The 23,103-nt window shown below is 34.1% G+C and overlaps 1 protein-coding gene across 9 annotated transcripts in view; it reads right to left on the reverse strand.

Annotated features, from left to right (window-relative positions):
• Window positions 1–3,773: 3,773 nt before the first annotated feature.
• Window positions 3,774–23,103, reverse strand: part of LIPI (lipase I) — a 72,143-nt gene continuing 52,813 nt past the window's right edge. For 6 of the 9 annotated variants that reach the window (XM_086675740.1, XM_086675744.1, XM_086675742.1 and 3 more), the window contains 2 exons: window positions 18,505–18,681; window positions 3,774–4,341 (listed from right to left, as the gene is read on the reverse strand). In XM_086675740.1, the coding sequence (XP_086531866.1) occupies window positions 4,251–4,341; window positions 18,505–18,681 (268 nt within the window). In that variant the 3' untranslated portion in view covers window positions 3,774–4,250. Of the gene's footprint in view, window positions 4,342–10,606; window positions 10,713–18,504; window positions 18,682–23,103 lie in introns of all 9 variants that reach the window. The other 3 variants (XM_086675746.1, XM_086675741.1, XM_086675745.1) reach the window with 3 other exon arrangements.

Consider the following 23,103-nt stretch of genomic DNA (forward strand, 5'->3'; position numbering starts at 1 on the left):
AAAAGCAAAGGAAGGAGTCATTTGGGGAGATATGCAACAAGCTGACCATGGAAAAGGCCAATAAAAGGCCCAAGTGAGAAGGAAGTTATGAAGACAAATCTGAGTTAGGAACTGGAAGGTGCTATGGGGATCAAACAAGAAAGCTGGAAGACTATTCAACTGAGTCCTAGAGAATCTGGGTGAATGATAAGTTGCTTTGAATCTTCATACGCTTTTACAATATTATGTTCCATTTAAAACACTTTAATCATGACTGCTAGCCTACATGCAAACACATTCTTCCATGTCCCTGTGAGAAATAATTCTACCCTTAGCCAAGAGCCTAGCATTCCAGAAACTTAAGTCGTGATACAGAAATCCAAATTCAATTCAACACCATCTGCATAACCAGCTGTTCACCTCCCATATTTCCTTCTTTTTTCATGTACCACATGTTCACGGGAAAAAAGAAATTATGAATGAAAATGTTTTCTGTGCTTTGAAGTCCTACATTTCATTATCCCAAAGTCATCCACTGATATTCTCTGAAAGTGTTGTTTATGCCACCCAGAGAAGCAGATTGTATTGTCTTGGGGAAGGAGTCAGGTATTTGGTAACTTTTAACAATGTCTTCATACTAAGATCCTAAAAGCACATGCCAGAAAACCAGTACATGTGCCTGGTGATTTGTTGGAATGGTTACAACCAGCAAGCCCCTTGGCAGTTGGCAGGCACTCACCAGCCCCATCACAATTTCTGAGTCAGGCTCTTCTTTTTGTCCTATGCGTCTTTTCCAGAGGATTTGAGCTCCTGTTCACACATCTATCCATTTATTCATCCACAAACATTCACATAATGCTTATTACATACTCGGTAGACAACAAAATACAACAAACATATCTTTCAAGTATTGCCAATTGTTCAAAGGGTTTTTTTTTTTTTTTTTTTTTTACTCTTTTATTCCCCTTAGTCACTGAAGGTAATAAAACTACCTAATGTATATGGTAGTTTTCAATATTAAATGAAACAGTGCAAGTCAAGGACTTCCTAAAATCACAGACTGGTGGGGCACCTAGGTGGCTCATTTGGTAGAGCAGGAGACTCTTTTATTTTAAGTTTATTTATTTATTTTGATAGGGAGAAAGAGAATTCCAAGCAGGCTCTGCACCATCAGCACAGAGCCCAACACAGGGCTTAAACTCACAAACTATGAGATCATGACCTGAGCCAAAATCAAGATTTGGACGCTTAACCAATTGAGCCACCCAGGTGCCCTGAGCATGAGACTCTTGATATCAAGGGCATGAGCTCAAGCTCCATGTTGGGTGTAGAAATTACTAAAAATCAATCAATCGATCAATCAATCACAGACTGTCCCATAGTAAGTATTCATTATGTATTTGTTATTATTATTATAATAATGCAAAAAACAGGACTAATACATAGGCCATAAATTTTATGACTCACAACACCTTTATGAATAAAACTATTTCTAAGTATTCTTACATAATTTTGCCTTATCTATATTGACTACACACACACACACATACACACACACAAATTAAACAATTATCCAATACATTAGAATGGTATTACAGCCGATGCAAATGATGCAATTTGGTTTTTTTAATGTGTAGTTTATTAAAACAAAATACAGTTTGCCGAGGATTATATTTACTCCTCATTTCAGTCAACCATTATTGGAACAAAGGTATGATTTGTTGCTTTGCTGGTGATTTTTTTAAATATAAAATTTATTATTCCATGGAAACACAAGAAGACACATCAATAAAATTGTAATATATTATTTAATTAGATAAATCCTAAAACTAACCTAAAAATAACCAAACTGCATTGTTGAAAGGACTTTGAAAGACAGGGTTGAGTCTGATTCTGTGATTCATGCCAAGTAAGCATCATGAAAGATAGAAATTAAACATCTCATCTCTGTTTCCTTTTCTATCTGTTCCAGAACAGCATGCCTTCAAAGCATCGTGGTGTAACATATTTTGTGCATAATTCTTATTTGTTCCTTTTGTTGTCCCTGATTATTGCTATAGAATACCTGTGCTTCACCGTAATCCTCCAAAAAGCACATTTTTCCCCTTTTATTTTTGATCTATGATTTCCACAAATTTAAAAAAAAAAAGTAGGATAAAAAATGTTGCTTAAGGACTATGAACTTGAGGTCAGAGGAGTCACAGCCTTCTTCCCTTCTCTGTTTTTATCTTTTAAAAAATGGGAATAATTAGAATCCTGGAAGATATTATAATATGGAAACCTATAAACATTTTATAAGCTTGTGTCTCCAAGTTATCCTTGGGAGAGTCTATCACCTGTGGCAAAGTGTTTTATTATAAAGGTTACAGGAGCCATGAAAATGCTATCAGTTTCTCTATTATCCAGAAACCCTAAGCAACTGGAATACTGGAACAGAATTTCTGGTCCTCATAATTTATCTGAAGTGCATTTATTGACATTTAATTTTAAATGTCATTCCCATCACAAACAGATCCAAAAGTTGCTGGGAATATCTGGCAAATTAATTAGAGAGGATTAGCAATTACATTAGGGTTTGTAGTTTTGTTTAAGACTGTGAGCAGACACCTCAGAGACAGAAAGGAGCAAACAGGTGTCTCTGCAGACTTGAGTCAGAGGCCTGTGTGGTGAAGGCTGAGGCAAAACCTGAAGGCGCTGTTTTCAAAAAGGACTATCAGCTGAGGTACAGGCTGCACTGATTAAATCCCTGGACAAAAAGTGAGGAGACTTCTACTTGTTTCTGCCTGGAACACTCATCTAGTACATCAAGAGTCTTCACACATCAGTGTTTTCCAGATGGGCAACAAAAATGACCCCAATTAATCTTCAAATGGCTTATCAGGCAAAGGTCATCATTGTGGAGCTAATGAGTCAGGGCAGGTATTATGGACTGAACTGTGCCTCCTGACCCCACTCCCTTCCACTGCCACCCCCACCACCGCCAAATTCATATGCTGAAAGCCTAACCCTCAGCACCTCAGACTGTGACTATATTTGGAGTTAGGGGTCTGCAAAGAAGTGATTAAATTTAAATAAGTCCTTTAGGGTAGACCCTCATCCAACTGGACTGGTGTCTTCATAAGAGGAAATTCAGACACATGGAAGAGACATCATGCACAGAACAAAGACCATGTGGGGAAACAGCAAGAAGACAGCCATCTGCATGTCAAGGAGAGAGGCCTCAGAATAAATGAAGCCTACTGACACCTGGATCTTAGACTTCCAGCCTCCATGCCTGTGAGAAAATAAATTTATGTTGTTTAAGTCACCCATTCTGTGGTATTTTGCTGTGGAAGCTGTAGCAAACTAATATAGCAGGAAGTCAAAACACACGGACTGTGACTGTAGTTGACATATTGGTTTATAAACACACATGAAACAAACCTTGGGAGTATTCAGACATAAGTGAGAGAGTGGAGGCCCAGGAATCCCTCAATGTCTTTATCAGCAGAAATAACGAGGTTAATCTCATAGGGTTTTTGTAAGGATTAAATGAATTGATATATGTGTTATTAAACTGTGTAGCAATACAGGGATGTATGTAAGTGTTAACTATCAGTATTTTTATTATTATTTTCATTATGTATTTCTTATTATTATTATACTAATTTGAAAAGACACCAGTCAAAATATTGACTCAATCTTCACAAAAATTCTTAGGTGACTGAAACATGATGAAGTTTAGCTACTCAAGTTCACACCATCAGTAGGTGGACCCAAAGTCTGACCTTAAACATTACAGACCCATATATTACTGTGCTCCACAGAAATAAATTTATTTACAGTGCCAAATAAATCAAATATATCTCTAAATGCCAAATAGATCACTAAACACAAGGTGTATTTATGTTTACCAAATTTACATTAATCCAAGTGACTTCTCCAAGTGACAAATTTACAATTAAAAATACTTCTTTTATGACTGCAGTTTGACAAGTAGAAAATGATAGTTTAGACAGTGTATTGAAACAATAGGCTTCTCTTTTTTCTAAAGATATATTATCTATTAAGTAATTAAGGGAAACATTTAATGATAAACATTTGATTGAGGTAAACAGAGATAAATAGCTTTTAGAATATATTCAGAATGCTTTACTATATGCATTTTAACATTTTTCTATATTTTTTATTTTTAAAATTTATTCAGGAAGTAGAAATATGTGAATCCCAGATTGAACAATGCCTTCATAAAGAAATGCTGATTACATTGTCCCCATTTACAAGTTCTTTAATCACAAACCAAATCCTGATGTGCATGTGCTTGGATTGAGAAATAATTCCTCATTTCCTTTAAGAACAAAATTATATATGCAAAGTGGTGGTCTGTGAAAAAGCAAGGGAGAGAGAGAATTAATTATTAATAAAAAGCAGCAAAGTTTATTTTTTTCTCATAAACATTAGAATATTCAATGCCTGTAATTAATTAGTTTTCCAAATGCAGGGACAAACCTATAGCATTCTTTCCATTCCATCTCACTTGGCTACACAGGGATGAAGTAGACACAATATTTACGAGAAAGAAAAAAACTGTGTTTAAAATTCTTCTCTCCTTGATGCCTCTTTGGGATACTAACTTTATATGGGAAATATTTTTGGATACTGAAATAGCTGAAGCCTGAACTCAACTCTTAGTGGCTGGGCCACTTTTTCTACTGGGAGAGCCACCATGAAAGAATGGAGCTTAACTGCATAGACAAATTCTGTCAAAATAATGTAATCATTCCTTTTTTCCACCTGCTAAAATGGAAGTAATAATGACTAAAGAATTCTGTGTCTTGGAGAGATTGTGTATTTAGCATTTGAATATTTCTGAAAAGTCAAATCACTGTGGTGAATCGAGCATCTTGTCTAGTTTTTATCTCCCATTAATGTCTTAAAAACTTTCAAAACAGGTAATCAAGGAGGATAAGAAAAGATAGGTTAAAGTTTAGGAAAGGAGCTAAAGAAAAGATGCATTGCTCTAATTCAAGATATACATTGCTCCCAATCTCCTTCTAGCTTGCTTGAGACACCACTGAACAAGTTTTTAAAATATTCAACAGCATTTTTAGTCAAGTTATTCATTTTTAGATAAATCAATTTTCTATGCCTGCAAATTTGATTAAAATAATAAAATATAGACATATTCATTTTTAATTATGAAAACTGAAACAGAATACTAGAGTATCTTCTATTTGAATTAATAAAGGCACCTTGGAATTTTAATTTTAATGCTATAACAGTGAATATAAAATGATAATACTTCAATCATAAGAATTTTAGGTGTTAGCAAAAGTAGTTTTTTGTCACATTATCAGAGATCATCAACCTTCCTTCATTATTAAGAAATAGGTGTAGGAATGACTTTACCACTTCTCCAAACAAATGTATATATACTTGTGCCAATTCTTTACCTATGCCGCTATACCGCTTATCCATTGAATGTGCCTTCACTGTTCTGGACCTCCCTGATCTACCTCATTTCTAAGTTGTCATAGTAGAACAAGTGTGTCATTAGACTTATTAATAGGCAAATTACCTCAACCATTAAGTAATTATTCTATTCACATATTTATAATATAAAGACAAGTGTGGTTTTACTTGTTTTCTACAATAAAATATCACAGTATGTTCAATCAGTAATATAATAAATGCATATTTTTGAATTAAATATTCTACATTTTACAAATCTTTGCAAGCATTACAAGTCAGCTGCGGCAGGTTTATAATACCTACCAAAAGTTAATTTTCATCAAAATGTATGAGAAAAATTAATTTTCTTTGTTTTTACATTGTGAAAAGCCTGTCTACTTCCTCTGCCAGGACTCTAATTTTGACATCATTTATTCTATGTTATTAGTTCCTACTCCCCAACCTATAAAATTTTTTAAAAACTATAATTTAGAAGAAAACTTGTGTTATATATTGAACTACCATGGGGAGATTATTATATGTTTACTTGTTTAGTTTTAAAAAGAACACTAAATATTGCATTTCAAATGCTTTACTTACCACAGATTAGTGAAATAAATACATTACTTTGATTATATAAAATAACAGAAGAAATCTAGTAATAGAAAACTCTAAAATTCAAACATAGTTCATTTTTTAAAAACTTAAATCCATGTATTATTCCAAATTACAAAAAATACACGTACTTCCTTATTTTAAAAAGCTCCCTAGGGCCTTTGTACAATAAATCACTACATCCAAGCTTATCATACTGTTTTTAAAAGTTACTTAAGGTTCTCAGCATTAATTCAGGTGCCTGTTCCCACCTGCCAGATGGGAAAAGCCAGTATTTCACAGGTCACTGGGGAAGGCATATGGAGGTTCTTGCCTCAGTAGTGGGAGTAATTAACCCTAAACTACTCCAGGACTGCCTAATAAATCTTGAAAACAGGACCCGAAAAAAAATCAACCTGTTTATAAGAGCTTAAGTGCATCTTCAGAATAAACCTGAAGAATATTTATAGAAATATAAAAATATAGAGCACCCAACATAATAAAATACACAAACATCTATCATCTAATCAAGAATTACCAAACATGCAACGAAGCAGGAAAATGAACCCATATGAGGGTCACCAATTGGAACCAACCCAGAACAAAGCACAGATGTGAGAATCAGCAGGGGACATTAAAGGAGTTATTATAACTTTATTTCATATGTTCAAATAGTAAATAGAGGCATGAGAGATACAAAAAGATGCTAGTCAAACTTGCAGAGGTGAAAACTACAATGTCTGGGATCAAAAATACCCTGGATGGGATTAATATCAGATTAAACATTGCTGAATAAAAGAATAGGAACTCAAAGACATAACAACAAAAGTATTCAAAATAAAATACATAGAGAAAATTAAATATAAAAATTAACAGAGTATCAGTGAGCTGTGGGATAACTTCAAGCAGCCTAATGAACTTGAAATTAGTGTCCCCAAAGGCACAGGAGAGAGGGGGACATGGAAAAATTGTATTTTAAAAACTAGTTATGATTTTAGATGAAATTTGATGAAATCAATAAAACTATGGGTCCAAAAAAGGTTAACAAATACCAAACACAAGAGGTATGAAGAAAATTACAAGTAAGTCACGTCATAATTAAACTGCTTAAAATCAATGGTAAGGCGATAATAAAACCAGCCAGTCAGGGGGGGTGGGGGTGGGGAAGACATTATATTTACAAGAACAAAGGAAGGATAGCAATAGATTTGTCATTAGGATCAATGCATAGTAGAACACAGTCCAGCAACATCTTTAACTAACTGAAATAAAAAAAAAAAAAAAAAAACCTGTCAAACTAGAAGTCTATACCCAGAGAAACTACTTTTCAAAATCAAGGCATCACAAAGAATTTTTCAGACACATAAAAGTTGAAAGAATTCACACCAGCAAACCCAGACTACCAAACCAAACCAAACCAACAATAAACCTTAAAGGAACTCTTTTAGTCCAAAGGTAAATTACACCAGATAAAAATATGCATCTGCATAACAGAAGCATATCAGAAATGGTAACTATGTGAATATATAAATACATAAGACTTTTCCTAATTATTGATATCTCCTTAATAGATTGACCCTTTAAACAAAAATGATATACTGTATTATGGAATTTTTAGCAGATATCCAAGCAATATGTCTGCCAACAACAGCACAAAAGCCAGGATGGGAGAAATGGAATTATACTACTCTCAGGTTCTCATGTTAAATGTGAAGTGATAAAATTCACTTGGAGGTAGACTCTGATAAATTAAGCATTATAATATGAACCCCAAAGAAACCACCAAAATAATGATAGAGTTAATAACAATAATAATAAACCCAGAAAGGAAATAAAACATAATCCTAAAACTACTCAATTCATCCAAGAGAAGGCAGACAACGACAAAACTGGGAACAAAGAACAGATGGGACAAATAGAAAAGAAAATAATAAGATGATAATAATAAGATTTTAACTCAACCATATTAATAATCACATTAAACTAACTAATCTTTATACCCTCAATTAAATGGCAGAGGCCATCAACATCATGTGTCATTTGAGAAATCAAAATTAAAAACACAAATTAGTAATGAGAAAATAAAAACCAAACAACAAAAAAACTTGATGATGCAGGAGAGCAAAGGAACTCTGCTAAGTGTTGACAGGATTGCAAAATGTACAGTCACTTTGGAAACCAGTCTGGCAGTTTCATATAAAGTTAAACATACACTTACAGTATGACCCAGCGATTTCACTGCTAGATATTTATCCAAGAGAAATGAAAACTTATGTTCACATAAAAACCTACATGCAAATATTTATGTTGGCTTTATTCATAGATAGATATCAAAACCTGTGAACAGACCATATGTCCTCAAACTGGTGAGTGGTTAAACGAACTGCGGTAGTCATCAATAACATTCCATTGATATAAGCAACAAAATGCATGAATTTGGAATGTTTGAAGCTGAATGAAAAAAGCCATATTTAAAAGGCTGTACATACTGTATGATTCCGTTTATATAATGATCTGGAAAAGAAAAAACTAGAGACAGTGGTTGCCAGAGAGTGGGAGTGGGTAGTGGGGTTGAAAATAAGGGGACAGCACAAGGCAGTCTTTGTCACTGATGAAGTGTCCTGTACCTTGAATGTGATGGTGGTGTATGACTCTATGAATTTATCAAAACTCATAGCACTATACACCAAAGAGTACATTTTACTGTTAGGTAAAATTTTTAAAAGTAGATTTAGTCCCACTTTTCGCAGGAAGTCATCCCAGGTCACTTCCACTAGAAATATTCCTCTCAGTCCCTAAGTTCAAAGGCCCTACTCTCCTGGAAATGCCCTGAAGGAACGATGCTGTAGTCTCTATCAGAGTTTGTTACAGAGAGATAATTACTGGTTGAATGCATACACAGTATATCTGGGCCATACGGCGTCCCACTTTTATAACTCATGTTCCCAATAATTTGGCAGTGCTAATTCTCATTAATTGCACATTATCTGTAGGGACAGATCTAAATAGGAAAAGCAACTAAACAGTTATGGCAATTATCTAGGTAATTAAACTTAAAGTATACATTTCATCCAAGCATCTGTTAGCACCCTCAACCAGCAGGGAATGCTGTGTTTTGCTAACCACCCACAAGTTTTTTTGTTTGTTTGTTTTTTGTTTTTTTTTCCCTCATGAGTAGAAACAACTGTATCTAAATTGCATAAATTTGGTAAATTTTCATAGTCTATTCACTGTTTATATTTTACATAAAAGTTAAAATTACATGCATGCTTATTTTTTCTCTATAGCATATTCGATTACATTACCCTATTTTTACTGATTAACCAATGAATGAATTGTGTACAATATTTGCCGTATAAAAATGATTAAGAAAATAGGGATTGACATATAATAGTGGACACATCTGTCTGCTTTTACCATTTCTTTTTCCCTTATGAGTGACTTAGAAAAGAGAAATGCATGGAAAAAGTCACAACTCTCTACGGCTCGCCAACAATCTGTATGAAGGTGTGAACATCATGTGCTAAGGTGCAAGATTTGAAACTCTTCCTCATCCTTGATGTTCCTTCTATGAATGTAAAACAAGGAAAATTGTTTACCGTGCAGATAGTTGTCTCTGCACAGAAAATCAGTATCTATGATAAGCAAGCACTGGGGGGAAAAAAAAAAAACAAAATACTCAACAAAACAGGAAAGACCAATTTGAATGTTCCACAAAAGACAGAATATAATGGCAGCCATTAACTTACATTTTGGAAGAAAAAATTGCTTCTAATCAGGCCCAAGGTACTGCACAACCCCAAGTACATTATGTTCACATTGTTATCTATGTAAACAGTGATTCTCGCAAAGCTACTGCAGTGAATAAGCTGCATGATTCTACACAGAAAGCCTGCTTATAATTTAACGTAAATAATCAGAGTCAGGGGCGTTTGCATGGCTCATTTGGTTAGGCATCTGACTGTTGGTTACCACTGAGGCCACGATCTCACAGTGTGTGGATTCAAGCCCCGCTGTCAGCACAGAGCCAGCTTGGGATTCTCTCTCCCCACCCCTCTCTCTTGGCCCCTCCCCTGCTCATTCTCTCTCTCTTTCTCTCTCTCTCTCTCTCAAAATATATAAACTTAAAAACAATAATTAGATTCATGATTCAGTTTTAACATGTGTGATTATTAGTAAGCATGACAAAATATTAACAGTGATATCTCTTAGTTGTAACATTATATTTGAATTGTCTGAATACTCCATAATGGAAATAATTCACTACATTAATTAATGAAAAAAATGTTTATTCCTATAAAAATAACAGCAACTAAAACAAAAGAAAACAAGAACATTAAAAACCCAAGAAAAGCCAGGCTTCAAATCATTGCAAAGTCACTTCTAGGTTTAAAAACCTTAGATGTGTTATACAAAACCCCTCAGTTTCTGTTCCTTTACTAATAAAACAAAGAAAATACCTACCTCAGAAAGGTGTTGCAAAGATCACAAAAATAGTGTCTGGGATGTAGTAGATCTAAACAAATTTAGCCACTATTATTCATCTTGAAAGCAGCTTACTAACAGAAAAAAGAAAACTTTGGGATATCTCTTTCATGCCTACCTCTTCAAAGAAGTCATCTTTCCTTGGTACATAAGAATTTTCCTTTAAATGGTATACATCATACAAAACATGCACCTAAAAAATCCCTTTCATGTGTGCTAGTTCCCTAAAAAAGAAGGTTAAATTACATTTAGGGCAAATAATTTGGACAGTAAGTTCTACTTTATGAGATGAAATTGGAATCAATGCGAGTTTTCTTCTCTGAAGTTCTTAATCAATAGTCTCAGAGTCTTCCTATGTCCCCAACAAAGCCACTAGGTGAAGATTCTGATCACAGCATTATCAGAGAGGATAGTGTGGGAAAGCGAATACAGAGTTTGTGTAGGAAGTTTCAAAAGGACTACAAAAGGAAAGTTTTACAAGAAGGTAGAAGGATGTATATATGGAGAATGAGACAGTTTCATAAAAATATTGGGAATGAGGCATTTTAAGGATGAATTGCTTTAGCAAGACAAACAGATCTCTTTCATGTAATTATTGGCTTGGTCAATCTTTTGCTTTAGCTGTGTATTTACAGGTTAAATGAGGTCTAAGAGAAGTTAAATTAGGGACCAAAAAGAGAAGAGAAGAAAAATGAGAAAAAAGGGATTGCTTTAATTGACCATCTATTATCATCCAAATACAAACTTTATGTATATTCTGCCACTGAAAATATTTAGAGCAAATTAAATCACAAGACAAATATACAAAAAAACAACTGTTTTATGAACAGTAAGGATTGACTGAAAATATATTTGTTTGTTATATATTTATGTAAGGTACTTTTAATTCAATGTTGTTAAGATTTGTATTGCTTATTGGATATTTGTGTAATAACTATAACTGCACCTAACAGCATAGTGAAAATATATGTGTTGTACCTTTTATGATTACAACTTGAAAACCCTGATTATGTTGTCCAGTTTTACAATTGCAAATTGGAATTATGTCATCATAACTTTTAAGCAAATTAAAGAGAACCACTTATTTCAATTATCAAATATTTTAAAAATCCTTATATAACTGCAAGAGAATTTTAATCTAAAACAATGTTAGGAGAATATGAATAAAACTATCTTGTCCCTTAATAATTAAAAAACTGAATTTCTAAAAATATTTAGGTATAACATTTTTGTTCAATAATGACTGTAATAGTATATAATATGAGAGTTTGGGTGCCTGGGTGGCTCAGTCAGTTGAGCATCCAACTCTTGATTCCGACTCAGCTCATGATCCCAGGGTTGTGGGATAGAGCCCCACATAGGGCTCTGAACTGAGCATGGAGCCTGTTTAAGATTCTCTCTCTCTCTCTCTCTCTCTCTCTCTCTCTCTCTCTCCCCCTGCCGCCTCCCCTGCTGTCTTGTTCTCTCTCAAAGAAAATAATAGAAAAGAAAGAAAAGAAAGGAAAGAAAATAAAAGCTCATTTCCAGTCGTCCTAAAACTACTTAATTCTCTCTTCCTCTGCCCCTCTCCCCCACTCTCTTGCTCTCTCAAAGAAAAGAAAAGAAAAGAAAAGAAAAGAAAAGAAAGGAAAGGAAAGGAAAGGAAAGGAAAGGAAAGGAAAGGAAAGGAAAGGAAAGGAAGGGAAAGAAGGAAAAGGAAAGGAAAGGGAAAAGAAAAAGCTCATTTCCAGTCATACTAAAACTACTTAATTCTCTCTTCCTCTGCCCCTTTTCCCCACTCTCTTGCTCTCTCAAAGAAAAGAACAGAAAAGAACAGAAAGGAAAAAGCTCATTTCCAGTCATCCTAAAACTACTTAATTCTTATATGAGGTGTAGCTTACATTACATATAGAAACACTATATGCATGCACTACTCACATAGTTGACATTGTTTTGGAGTTTCTGACCCATATCACCTCTCAAAATTACAGTGACCTAGAGAACATCATTTAGGGACATAGGAAAAAGTGGGGTGTGGATATTGAAGATGGAAGACAGGTTTCAAGAAGGATGAACAAATTTTGGGAAAATGTAAAATGAGTTATGTCAAAATTGCTACCTGTAAACACCCTTCAGAGTTCTAGAGTTCCAATCCTCATATTCCCCCAAAGTACTGCACGGGTCGGCTTTCAGCCAGGCAATTTCAAAGACACAAATGCAAGGTTGAAGACTTTAGCACAAATAATGTAACTGTAAATGGGTTTTCTAAGATTACTCTTTAAGTTGAAGACAGTACTGTTGCCTTTTCCTAACTAAATACTCTCATTAAATTTAAGTTCCATGTATAGTATTTTCAAAAGAATCTTGAAACCATTCAGCTAAATGCAATACTAAATAACTAGAGAAGTATCAGGAAGTAAGTAAAGCATTCAGGCAAAAGCTACAAAATTATTGATCAAAATATTTAATTAATTTGAAAAAGGACAAAATATCTAAATGTATTTATAAGCCCTCCAAGATATATTGGAGGAAATTATTTGAGGAGTTACTACAATGTTCAATCTCAAGTTGTTTTACAGGCAAAATATTACATTGTAGCCATCCAGAACAATAAATATAACCACTTAAAAAACCTAACTTACCCCCAAATTGTTTAAAGTATCTTGAAAAATCTGAATTTGCGTACTCCCACTTAAATATTCATTTTTTGTCTTCATTCACAGGTTAATTGCATCTGGCAAACAATTTTTTTTTTTTTTTTGTTAAACCAGTATTTAACTTTAGTAGGATACATTACAAGCCAATGTACTTTCAATTAATGTTTTGCTCGATTTATCAAAATATTTTCAGTTTTTCTGTAGTGTCGTGTTATTTTTGCCACCAAGCATCTATCCCCTTTCAGGTAATATAATCTTCTTTGATAATATTACCTTTATCATTCTTTTTTTTTTTTTATGAAATTTATTGTCAAATTGGTTTCCATACAACACCCAGTGCTCATCCCAAAAGGTGCCCTCCTCAATACCCATCACCCACCCTCTCCTCCCTCCCACCCCCCATCAACCCTCAGTTTGTTCTCAGTTTTTAACAGTTTCTTATGCTTTGGCTCTCTCCCACTCTAACCTCTTTTTTTTTTTTTCCTTCCCCTCCCCCATGGGTTCCTGTTAAGTTTCTCAGGATCCACATAAGAGTGAAACCATATGGTATCTGTCTTTCTCTGTATGGCTTATTTCACTTAGCATCACACTCTCCAGTTCCATCCACGTTGCTACAAAAGGCCATATTTCATTTTTTCTCATTGCCACATAGTATTCCATTGTGTATATAAACCACAATTTCTTTATCCATTCATCGACAGGAAACCATCAAAACCTTAGAGGAGAAAGCAGGAAAAGACCTCTCTGACCTCAGCCGTAGCAATCTCTTACTCGACACATACCTTTATCATTCTTTATCCCACTCTCAATATATAAACTTTGATTGAATTTGATTCCATCTTGTTTCAGAGTAAGCATAAACCAAAGGACATATTTCCTTGGCCAATCAGAAGAATCTATTTCCTTGACCACAGTGTAAGGTTCAAAAGTATGTACTTGCCCAAAGTCACTGAGATGCAAGGAGACCTTAAAACCTTTTCTCCACCCATCCTCATGGGATTAGAACTTGGAATCAAGTAGCAGCCAAATTGGTATTATACAGACAGAGTATGAAGCAATGTGAATGGTAAAGCCAAGAGCTAGCACAGAACTGTTATTGAATGCAGCCAAACCAGGAGCTATATCTTCCATGGGATTTTCAGATATGTCTGGCTACATGACCCTTTTATCTTTAGGGACTTGCAGTTGGATTTTCTGTCTTTTGTAGTAGGGAATTCGCTTGTTTGTATTATCTGCTATACAACATTGTGCCTATAGTAAACAGTATTGTATTGTGCACTTAAAATTTGTTGAATGTAAATCTCATGTTAAGAGCTCTTACCACGCAACAATAATAAAAAAAAAAAACAATAGACAACTGAGGGGGTGGTGACAGAGTTTGCCTTTTGCTTCATGTGAACTCTGAGCAGCAGGGATAAGGTCTTTAATGAATAAGCCATTTGGTGAAACAGGTAAGGGGGAAGCACTTGGCAGAATGTCCACAGCTATTAGAAAGTATATTTGTTTACATCTTCATTACATATTGTTTATACAACAAAAGAAAAATAAAACATAAAATAAAAAGCTCAGATCATTTTTGTAGTTTGTACATTTTCTCTTTTGTGTCCTTGTCCGTTTATCCTCGTAATATATTCATCCTTTTATTATTGATTTGTAAGATATCTTTTTAAATTAATTATTTTTTCACCTTTATTGAGATATAACTGACATATAACACTGCGTAAGTTCCAGGTATACAACATGTTGATTAGATACACTTATATATTACAAAACAATTACCACCATTACCATTTTTTTTGTAGACAACTTAAGATTTACTTGTAGCAACTCTCAAGCATATGATACAGTACTGTTAACTATAATCACTACATTATACATTATAACCCCAGAACTTATTCATCTTATAACTGGAAATTTGTATTTTTTTACCAATATCTTACCTTTTTATCTGCCCCTTAGGCCCAGGTAACCACCATTCAAGTGTCTATTTCTATGAGTTGGGCTTTTTTAGATTCCACACACAAGTGAAACAGTATTTATGCTTCCCTGATTTATATCACTTAATATAATGTCCTCAAGGTCTGTGCATATTGTCACAAACTGCAGCATGTCCTTCTTTCTTCTTTCCTCTATGATGAATAACATTCATACGCATATGCACACATACATATGGTGATCCATTCATCCATTTGATGGACACGTCAGTTGCTACATTTAATCTTCCACTCTATGAAGATCTCTTTGAATACTTGCAGAATTCTATCTTTTTTAAAAAAGTTTATTTATGTATTTATTTTGAGAGAGAGAGAGAGAGAGAGAGAGAGAGAGAGAGAGAGAGAGTATCCTAAGCAGGTTCCATGCTGTCAGTGCAGAGCCCGATGAGGGGTTCAATCTCACAAACCATGAGATTAAGACCTGAGCCGAAATCAAGAGGCATACACTTAACAGACTGAGCCACCCAGGTGCCCCACAGAATTCTATCTTTTAAATTTTTTTTTATGTTTATTTTTGAGACAGAGACAGAGCATAACTGGGGGAGGGGCAGAGATACAGGGAGACACAGAATCTGAAGCAGGCTCCAGGCTCTGAGTTGTCAGCACAGAGCCTGATGTGGGGCTTGGTCTCATGGACTGTGAGATCATGAACTGAGTCAAAGTTGGACACTTAACCGACTAAGCCACCCAGGCACCCCCAGAATTCTCTCTTTATCACCAAATTTTAAAAAATAAAATATATAAGAGCGAGTCTAAAGATTGATCTCTTTTAGTTTCTGGTTCTTAGTTTACTCTATCAATTTGCGATCTGTATCTTCTTCTGAAGACAGTTTTCTTGTATCACATCTGCACTTAGTTCTTCTGTTGTGTCTCCTCTTCAACAACACCAGATAGCTACATTTTGCATTTCAATTATTTTTTCCCAACAATTGTTCCTCAATCTTTTATATTATGTATATCACCTTATTCTGTCAATTATTATAAAATGAGTTTTTTACATTAGTGATCAATTCTATTTTTTATTTTTAATGTTGATACTAAACTTGATACTGTCTTTAGTTTAACTGTGAGCTCACTCTGCATCATAGTCAGCTGTTTCATAATCACAAACAAGTGCTCTTCTCTTGTTCTTTAATGAATTACTGTTTTCTTAAATATTATTAAGAACACCAAGCAATGATTTGTATAATTTCCATCTATTTCCTATAATAAATCTTTTAAAGGGTCAACCTTATTTCTAAATCTTGATTGTTAGATCTTTTTTTCTATGTTGCTTATGCTGAAATAGGCAGCATTTTGTTGTTGTCATTGTCACTGTTGTTGTTATCGTTTTTTTGTGATTTTCCTGTTCACTTTTGCTTAAATGATAAAAGCAGTATCCAGTCCTATCATTTGCCCATATAAACAAAGAGTGGATTATTCTTAGTTCCTGTTATTGTCCTTGTGTATGTAATTAAATTTCTCTTTCTCATCTTGAGCTTCTGTGCTATTTTATGTATAAAGGTTCTAGCTAATACCTGGTGTCTGGCCAAAGCTTACATTATATGCTTCTAGACTGAAGAGAAAATTCTTTTTCTTTTTCCAGTTGTGATATATAGGGAAAAGACTTTATTCAGGGACAATATGAATTCTTTACACTTAAGTACCAGACAGAAGGTATAAAACTACAACCTCTAAACTTCTCTGTTCATACCTTCCTTAAGCTCAGAGGAGTATTAATGGGGGAAATTAGGAGGCTATGATGGTGCAACAAGTTTGGTCCCTTTAAAGCCTAACTTTTGGAAACACAAGTATAGTCTGAATTCTTATGTTTACCAGAATATTTGCATGTTTAAGATAATAAATACAGAGATCAGTTGAAGATTACAAATCTTGAGACTAGTCCTTTAAACATTACCCCCTAATATGTGTGTGTGTGTGTGTGTGTGTGTGTGTGTGTGTGTGTGTGTGTATGTGTGTGTGTGTGTGTGTGTGTCTGTCTGTCTGTCTCTCTCTCTCTCTCTCTCTGTCTTTGGTATACTCTGGCAGGGAATAATATTGGTAATATTTCTAGCTGAAAATTTCAAATATTTTGGTATTTTTGGTAGGTATTTCAATCAAAGGCAAAGAAAAGTAGAATAACCCTGAGATTTTTTCCACTATAATGACATCTTAATTATTGACTTTTGAGTGACTAAATATTCTCATACCAAAAGTCACAAAATAATTTACACTTCAAACAATCCAGTTTTCCTCCAGTTTAATATAGACCTCATCTAAATGCATGTTCTTGTCATTTATTATTTTTATTCTCCAAAACTTCTTATTTACTCTGTTCAACATTCATATAAAGGTAACTAGAGAATCAAATATACAAATACAGAAAAATAAAGAGAAATAAAAAGAAAGATCTACAGTCAACTAAAGAAGAGTGATTTCTAGCAATTCACAGACCCATTGCTATTGACTCTCAGTTGGCACTCACAGTTGGAACAACTCAATCTCACATATCCAAATTGACAGATGGTCAACTCATTAAAGGGGTCTTAGTGATTCTTAATGTTTTCACAGAGGTGTTTCTGTGGGAATATGAATTCTGTCATGGTGAACATGTACATCAATATCATGGGCACAAGGATAGTAGGAAAACCACTTCAGTTGTGAGAACATGGAACTAAGAAAAGCATATTAAATGGGCAAAGAAAAATACTGCTACAGTCTATCGTCTTCAAATATCCCCATCAAGTCAGGATAGTATCACATTTTTGTGTAATGGAGATATTTGTGATGTAACAGAGAAACCAAGGCATAGGAGTCAGACTTTCCTCTGCTGTTATTGTATATATGCTAGAGCTTCACTGATGTCAATATATTCCTAGGGTTGAATCTCCATGATGTCTAGACTCTGATATATAATAGATAAAAATGGATTTTTTTCTCTTCCCAAATAAAAATAAAGAGAAAAATCATTGAAAGTCCTGTTGACTTCTATCTTCTATGATGATATGCTTCGTGATAGAGTTTTCAGCCATTGAACCCCATCTAAAGAATTGTACAAAAGGAATCTCAACCAATCTATAAATATATATGTATATGTAAGAAATTATTGATCAACTTCTAAGGCAGATATTTGTCTCACATTTTTCATTTTTATCGTGTCTAATGAAATGATTGTGTTTTTTACTTTGCCTAGGTAATGTGACTCCGAACTAAACTTCACTCAAACTAATTTTCATTTAAAAAGTGCATTTTGCACCTTTTAGATATTCTAATATTTGTGTAAAATATAATCTGAAATACACAATAAACATATATCTGAACACATGAATTCTTAAGCCATTTCTTAGCATACTGATATTTTCAAGTTTAAAAGATAATATACTGAAATCAAAATTTAGTTTTCTTACCTTTCTGGATAGGTAAGTGATTGTACCATGACACGGTGGATGTTGTAATTACATTGGAAACATTGCCAATTTGAGCTCTGAAAATATCCCAAACCAATGCCTGAAATATTTACAACATCATTTGAAAACTGAGCAAGAATCTTGACTTCTTGAAGTTGATAAAATGATCTGTTCTTCCTAAACAGAAAATTTAATATGCTTACCATATTAGTAATTTAAAATTTAACTCTAAAGTCAATATAATCTTAATGTAGTATAGAAACAACAATCTTAAAGGAAAAAAAGCCAAAACATATTTGTGAAGTATTTATTAAAATAAATGAAAACAAAATAAAATAATAATATAGGTATCCTCATACAAAATTATTTGGGGACACTTTTTGAGAAAAAAGTGGGGCATCTTGTCTTTCTGACTTTGTGTCTAGATTGTACATTTGTCTAAGATTACAGGAGTCATTTTATGCTTCCTGTTTTAGACACCGTAACAACTATTACAGTTCCCTGAATGGACAGGATACTCAAATAATAATTCTTAATTGATCTGTGCCATTTTGTCAAATATTTGTGAATTATTACAAAAGCTTCAGATTCAAAAGGAAAAAAATTAATGTAGAATTTAATAAGTACAATGTCCTGAGCATTTACAGAGTACCCATAACTATAATGAAGCTTGACATGCTTGACCTTATCTAACTATCTTGACAACTCCATTTACTAGGTACTATTAGTATTGCCGATTACAGATGAGAAAACTGAATATCAGAGCATACAAATGACTTTCCAAAGCTAGTGAATGCAAAACAAACACAGCCACGTCAATGCTCTTCTTCATCACTCTACTCAAATTCCTCACCCCTATGTGCCAGAAACATAGGGGGGCCTGGAGTCAGATCAATATGGATCTGCTTGACTACAAAGGAAACTCCAAAGAAGGTGAAGAAGGAGGAGTAGGAGCAGGATAAGTAAGAGAAGGAGGAAAGAAAGGGAGGGAGAGTAGGAGGAAGGTGGAGGAGGGGGAAGAGGAAAGGAGGAAGGAAGGAAAGAGAAAAGAGGAGAGAGCAAAAAAAAAAAAAAATTAAAAAATCTGTCGTGGTAATTTCCTCCTTCAAGGTGACAATGATTTGCTTGAGCAAAGGCAACAATCATACGTAAAACAGCTGAGGAGCAACCAGTGGTGTCTCCAGCTCTTGTGCCATCTTATATTTATCCCTGCTCTTTCCTGCTTTTGATTCTTCGAAACAGCTGGGCTCCAAAAAGGTTGTCATTACTCTCCTCAAAGCCCATATCTATTACCCCCAGGAACTGATATTACCTCCTCTTTCATGGAATATAATATCATTGTTCATATCTCTAATTTCTAAGACGTTATCTAGATTTCTCAGAGATACTTCAGAGTCAGTATGTCCAGATGGGAACGTGCTATCTCTCCCTACAATTTCACATCCACTTCAATGATTTCAAATACCAACTATTTGCTCGTGACCACCAAACCTCTGCCTCTATCTGAGCTCTGTTTGCTGAGATCTATTGCTTTTCACCATGTGTACCTGCATACCTTAAGGATGTCTAAAACTCAGTAGGGTTCAAATCTAAATGACATCTTTCCCAACGCCCATCTCTCACAAAAAAATAAATAAAATAAATAAAAATAAAACCTACAACTAACAAATTTTCTTATTATTTTAAATGGCATCACTACCTATTACCCAAGCTAGACAACTAGGATTCACGCTTGATATCACCCCCTCTTTCAATCCCTACATCCAATCTATCATAAATTCCTACTGATTATTCCTACTAAATATCCTGAATATGCTTTGAATTCATACATTTCCACAGCAAGCACTCAGACACCACTGTTCCTTTCCTATATTCTTGCAACAGCATCCTGTCTTTTTCCTTGTCAACACATTGTGGTCAAACTGTTTTTCCAAAATGAAAATCCAACCCGGCTTCAACCAAACTGCTCCAACTAAAACCCTTTAGTGATTTTCATTTGCTCAGTGAGTAAAATATAAATCCCAAAATATGCCCTACAAGTTCTAGTTCTTACAAAATCCAGGGGCTCTCTACTTCTCTCATATCTCTCTTGCTGATCCTGCCTCCATTCTAAGACATTAGAAAATTCCTTCAGATCCTGAAATGGGCTATGTTCCCTCCTGCTTCAGGATCTGTGCATTTGTTGATACTTTGTCCTGTAATATAGCAAAGAAAATCAATCTTGTCCCTCATTTAGGTCTCAACTAAAATGTCCTCAGAGAAACTTTTAGTGACCTCACTAATTCATGTCCCTTATTTCATGTTTCCATGCACACTATAATTTGCCTCAAGACATTTTTCAGATTTTATTTATGTAGTTTTAATTTTTATAACTGTTATATATTTCATTAGGGCTTCAAGCTTAAAGAGGGTAGGACCATGTCTATCTTTCTCATCACAGTATCTTCAGCACTTAGCACAATTCCTAGCTCAATGTAGATTCCTCTGTTTGAATAGAGGAACGATGAACATCATCATTTTATTTGTATTATGTATGTGTAAAGTCTATCTGCTGCACTAGACAGAAGTTATGTAAAGACAGCAATCTAATTTGTCCAGAATTGTATCCCTAATTTCTAGTACAGTCATTGGCCTATAGAAGCTTTCAAGAAATTATACTGAATGATTAAACTGGCTCCTCTCCATGACTTCCTAGCTCAATAAATGGCATCATAATTTAACTAGTTACCTTGAAACTGGTTTCTTTACTTAACTTTCACATATTTAATTAATCATAAAAAATATCTATCTTAAATCCTAAAAAAAAAAAAAAAAAAGGAAGAAACACCTCCACGTATTGAGTCTAGACCTCTATCATGTCTCACATAAATTATTATAATAGGCACCTCCACCTCTTTGGACACGTGCCACTCTAATCTCTCCATTACTCATCCTCTGGGGGAATCCTTCCAACCAGAATGTCCAAAACTGATACCTCTTGTTTAAAATCCTATATTTATATATCATTATATTTAGCATATTATAACGTGTGAGTAATATTTAGTGACGTCAAAAAATGATTGCACTGTAGCATTCAGTATAAAAATCAGGATACAGAACACATTTGTGGTAAGATCCTAATTTTGCTAAATGAAGAAAATAATGTGTGTGCACAAGGGTATATACCAGAATGAAGAGAGGAAAAGGAGGAGGTAAAGGAAGAGGAGACATAGTTGTAGACCACATAGTAAATGTGAACATCCCTGGATGATATAATTATATATGATTCTCATTTTCTACTGTATAATATGACACATTTTCTACAGTAAGCAAATCTTCCTATTTTAATTTTGAAGAGGGAAACAAAAGGTCATTTAAAAATCTCTGACTTCCCTGGTTTCTGAAACAGTTTAAATCTCAAAGCATGACTAAAGTTATTAGCAAAGAATTATTAATAGAAAAACAATAAAGCCCTTGGCCAGTAATAGATGGACAGATTTGTCATGAATATATCATCCTTCATGAAAAATGCACTAATTCAAGGACGTGAATAAAATATATCAATATTTCAGGGTGTTCTGCATACACAATGATGTTTATAAGGGAAATGAAGAATCACAATTTCTTTGCCTTTTGAACAAGTTGGAAACAACTTCTCTAGGACTGTAGTCTGTGAGCTGTTACTGAACTCAGATACTCTCCTATCTCCATGCCTTTGAAAACACTGTCTCCATTCCTTGATTGGAATATCTCTCCTTTAAATGTTTCCTTGCATCCTCTTCATACACCCACAGCACATAAGTATTCTGCTACTGTAGATCTTATTACTTAAAGCTGTAATTACTCATCAGTCTCCTTCAGTGTTCTGTGACTTCCTTAAGAACCATAACAGTGCTATTTTAGTTTGAGTATCCATTATTTAGCGAAACGCCTGAATAAATTTTAGTGTTGCTGTATAACACTGTTGAATAAGTGGATTCAAAAGCTAAGAAAGCATATATTTCATAAAAATAAATAAAGGATCATATGCATATGTGTGTGCACAGATAGGCACATGCATACACTATTTTAAGCAACATAAAGCAATAAACTATTACAAAATAACTATTATAACCCAGTCAATCGTGCTGAGAATTAGGTGGAAAGAATTTGAAGTTTCTCTTATTAAAATATGGGCCTTGATGTAAATGAAGAATTTAGATTGAAATCCCGGTTTGATTTATTTAATATCTTTGGGTGACTGAAAGAAGTTGAGAAAAGGGAAAAAACAAAAATAATTGATGCTCACTCAGGACAAGTTTTATCCAACTACTAAATTATCTGCAAAGCCTTTTAAAATTTTATGAAAACTAATTTGGTAAGGCTCTAATATTAAAAATACATTTATCTCAAAGTTAAAAAAATTTTCTCTGACTTATGACTCAGAATGTTATTTCCAAGAGTGGCCTTAGTATCCCATGATACTATAAATAGTTTCTATGTTATGTCAGTACACAGGTTCTCAATATTTGATCATAATATACTTCTTTTACTATTATTTTCTTTGTGGATTTTAAGGTGTTAAAGATTTATCTACAAAACAAACTTCGTTTATTATGAGCTATGGCTACTTTGTATATT

This window comes from Puma concolor, chromosome C2 (assembly GCF_028749965.1).
Source record: "Puma concolor isolate L17-30 chromosome C2, mPumCon1.1.hap2, whole genome shotgun sequence".
Lineage (NCBI taxonomy): Eukaryota > Metazoa > Chordata > Mammalia > Carnivora > Felidae > Puma > Puma concolor.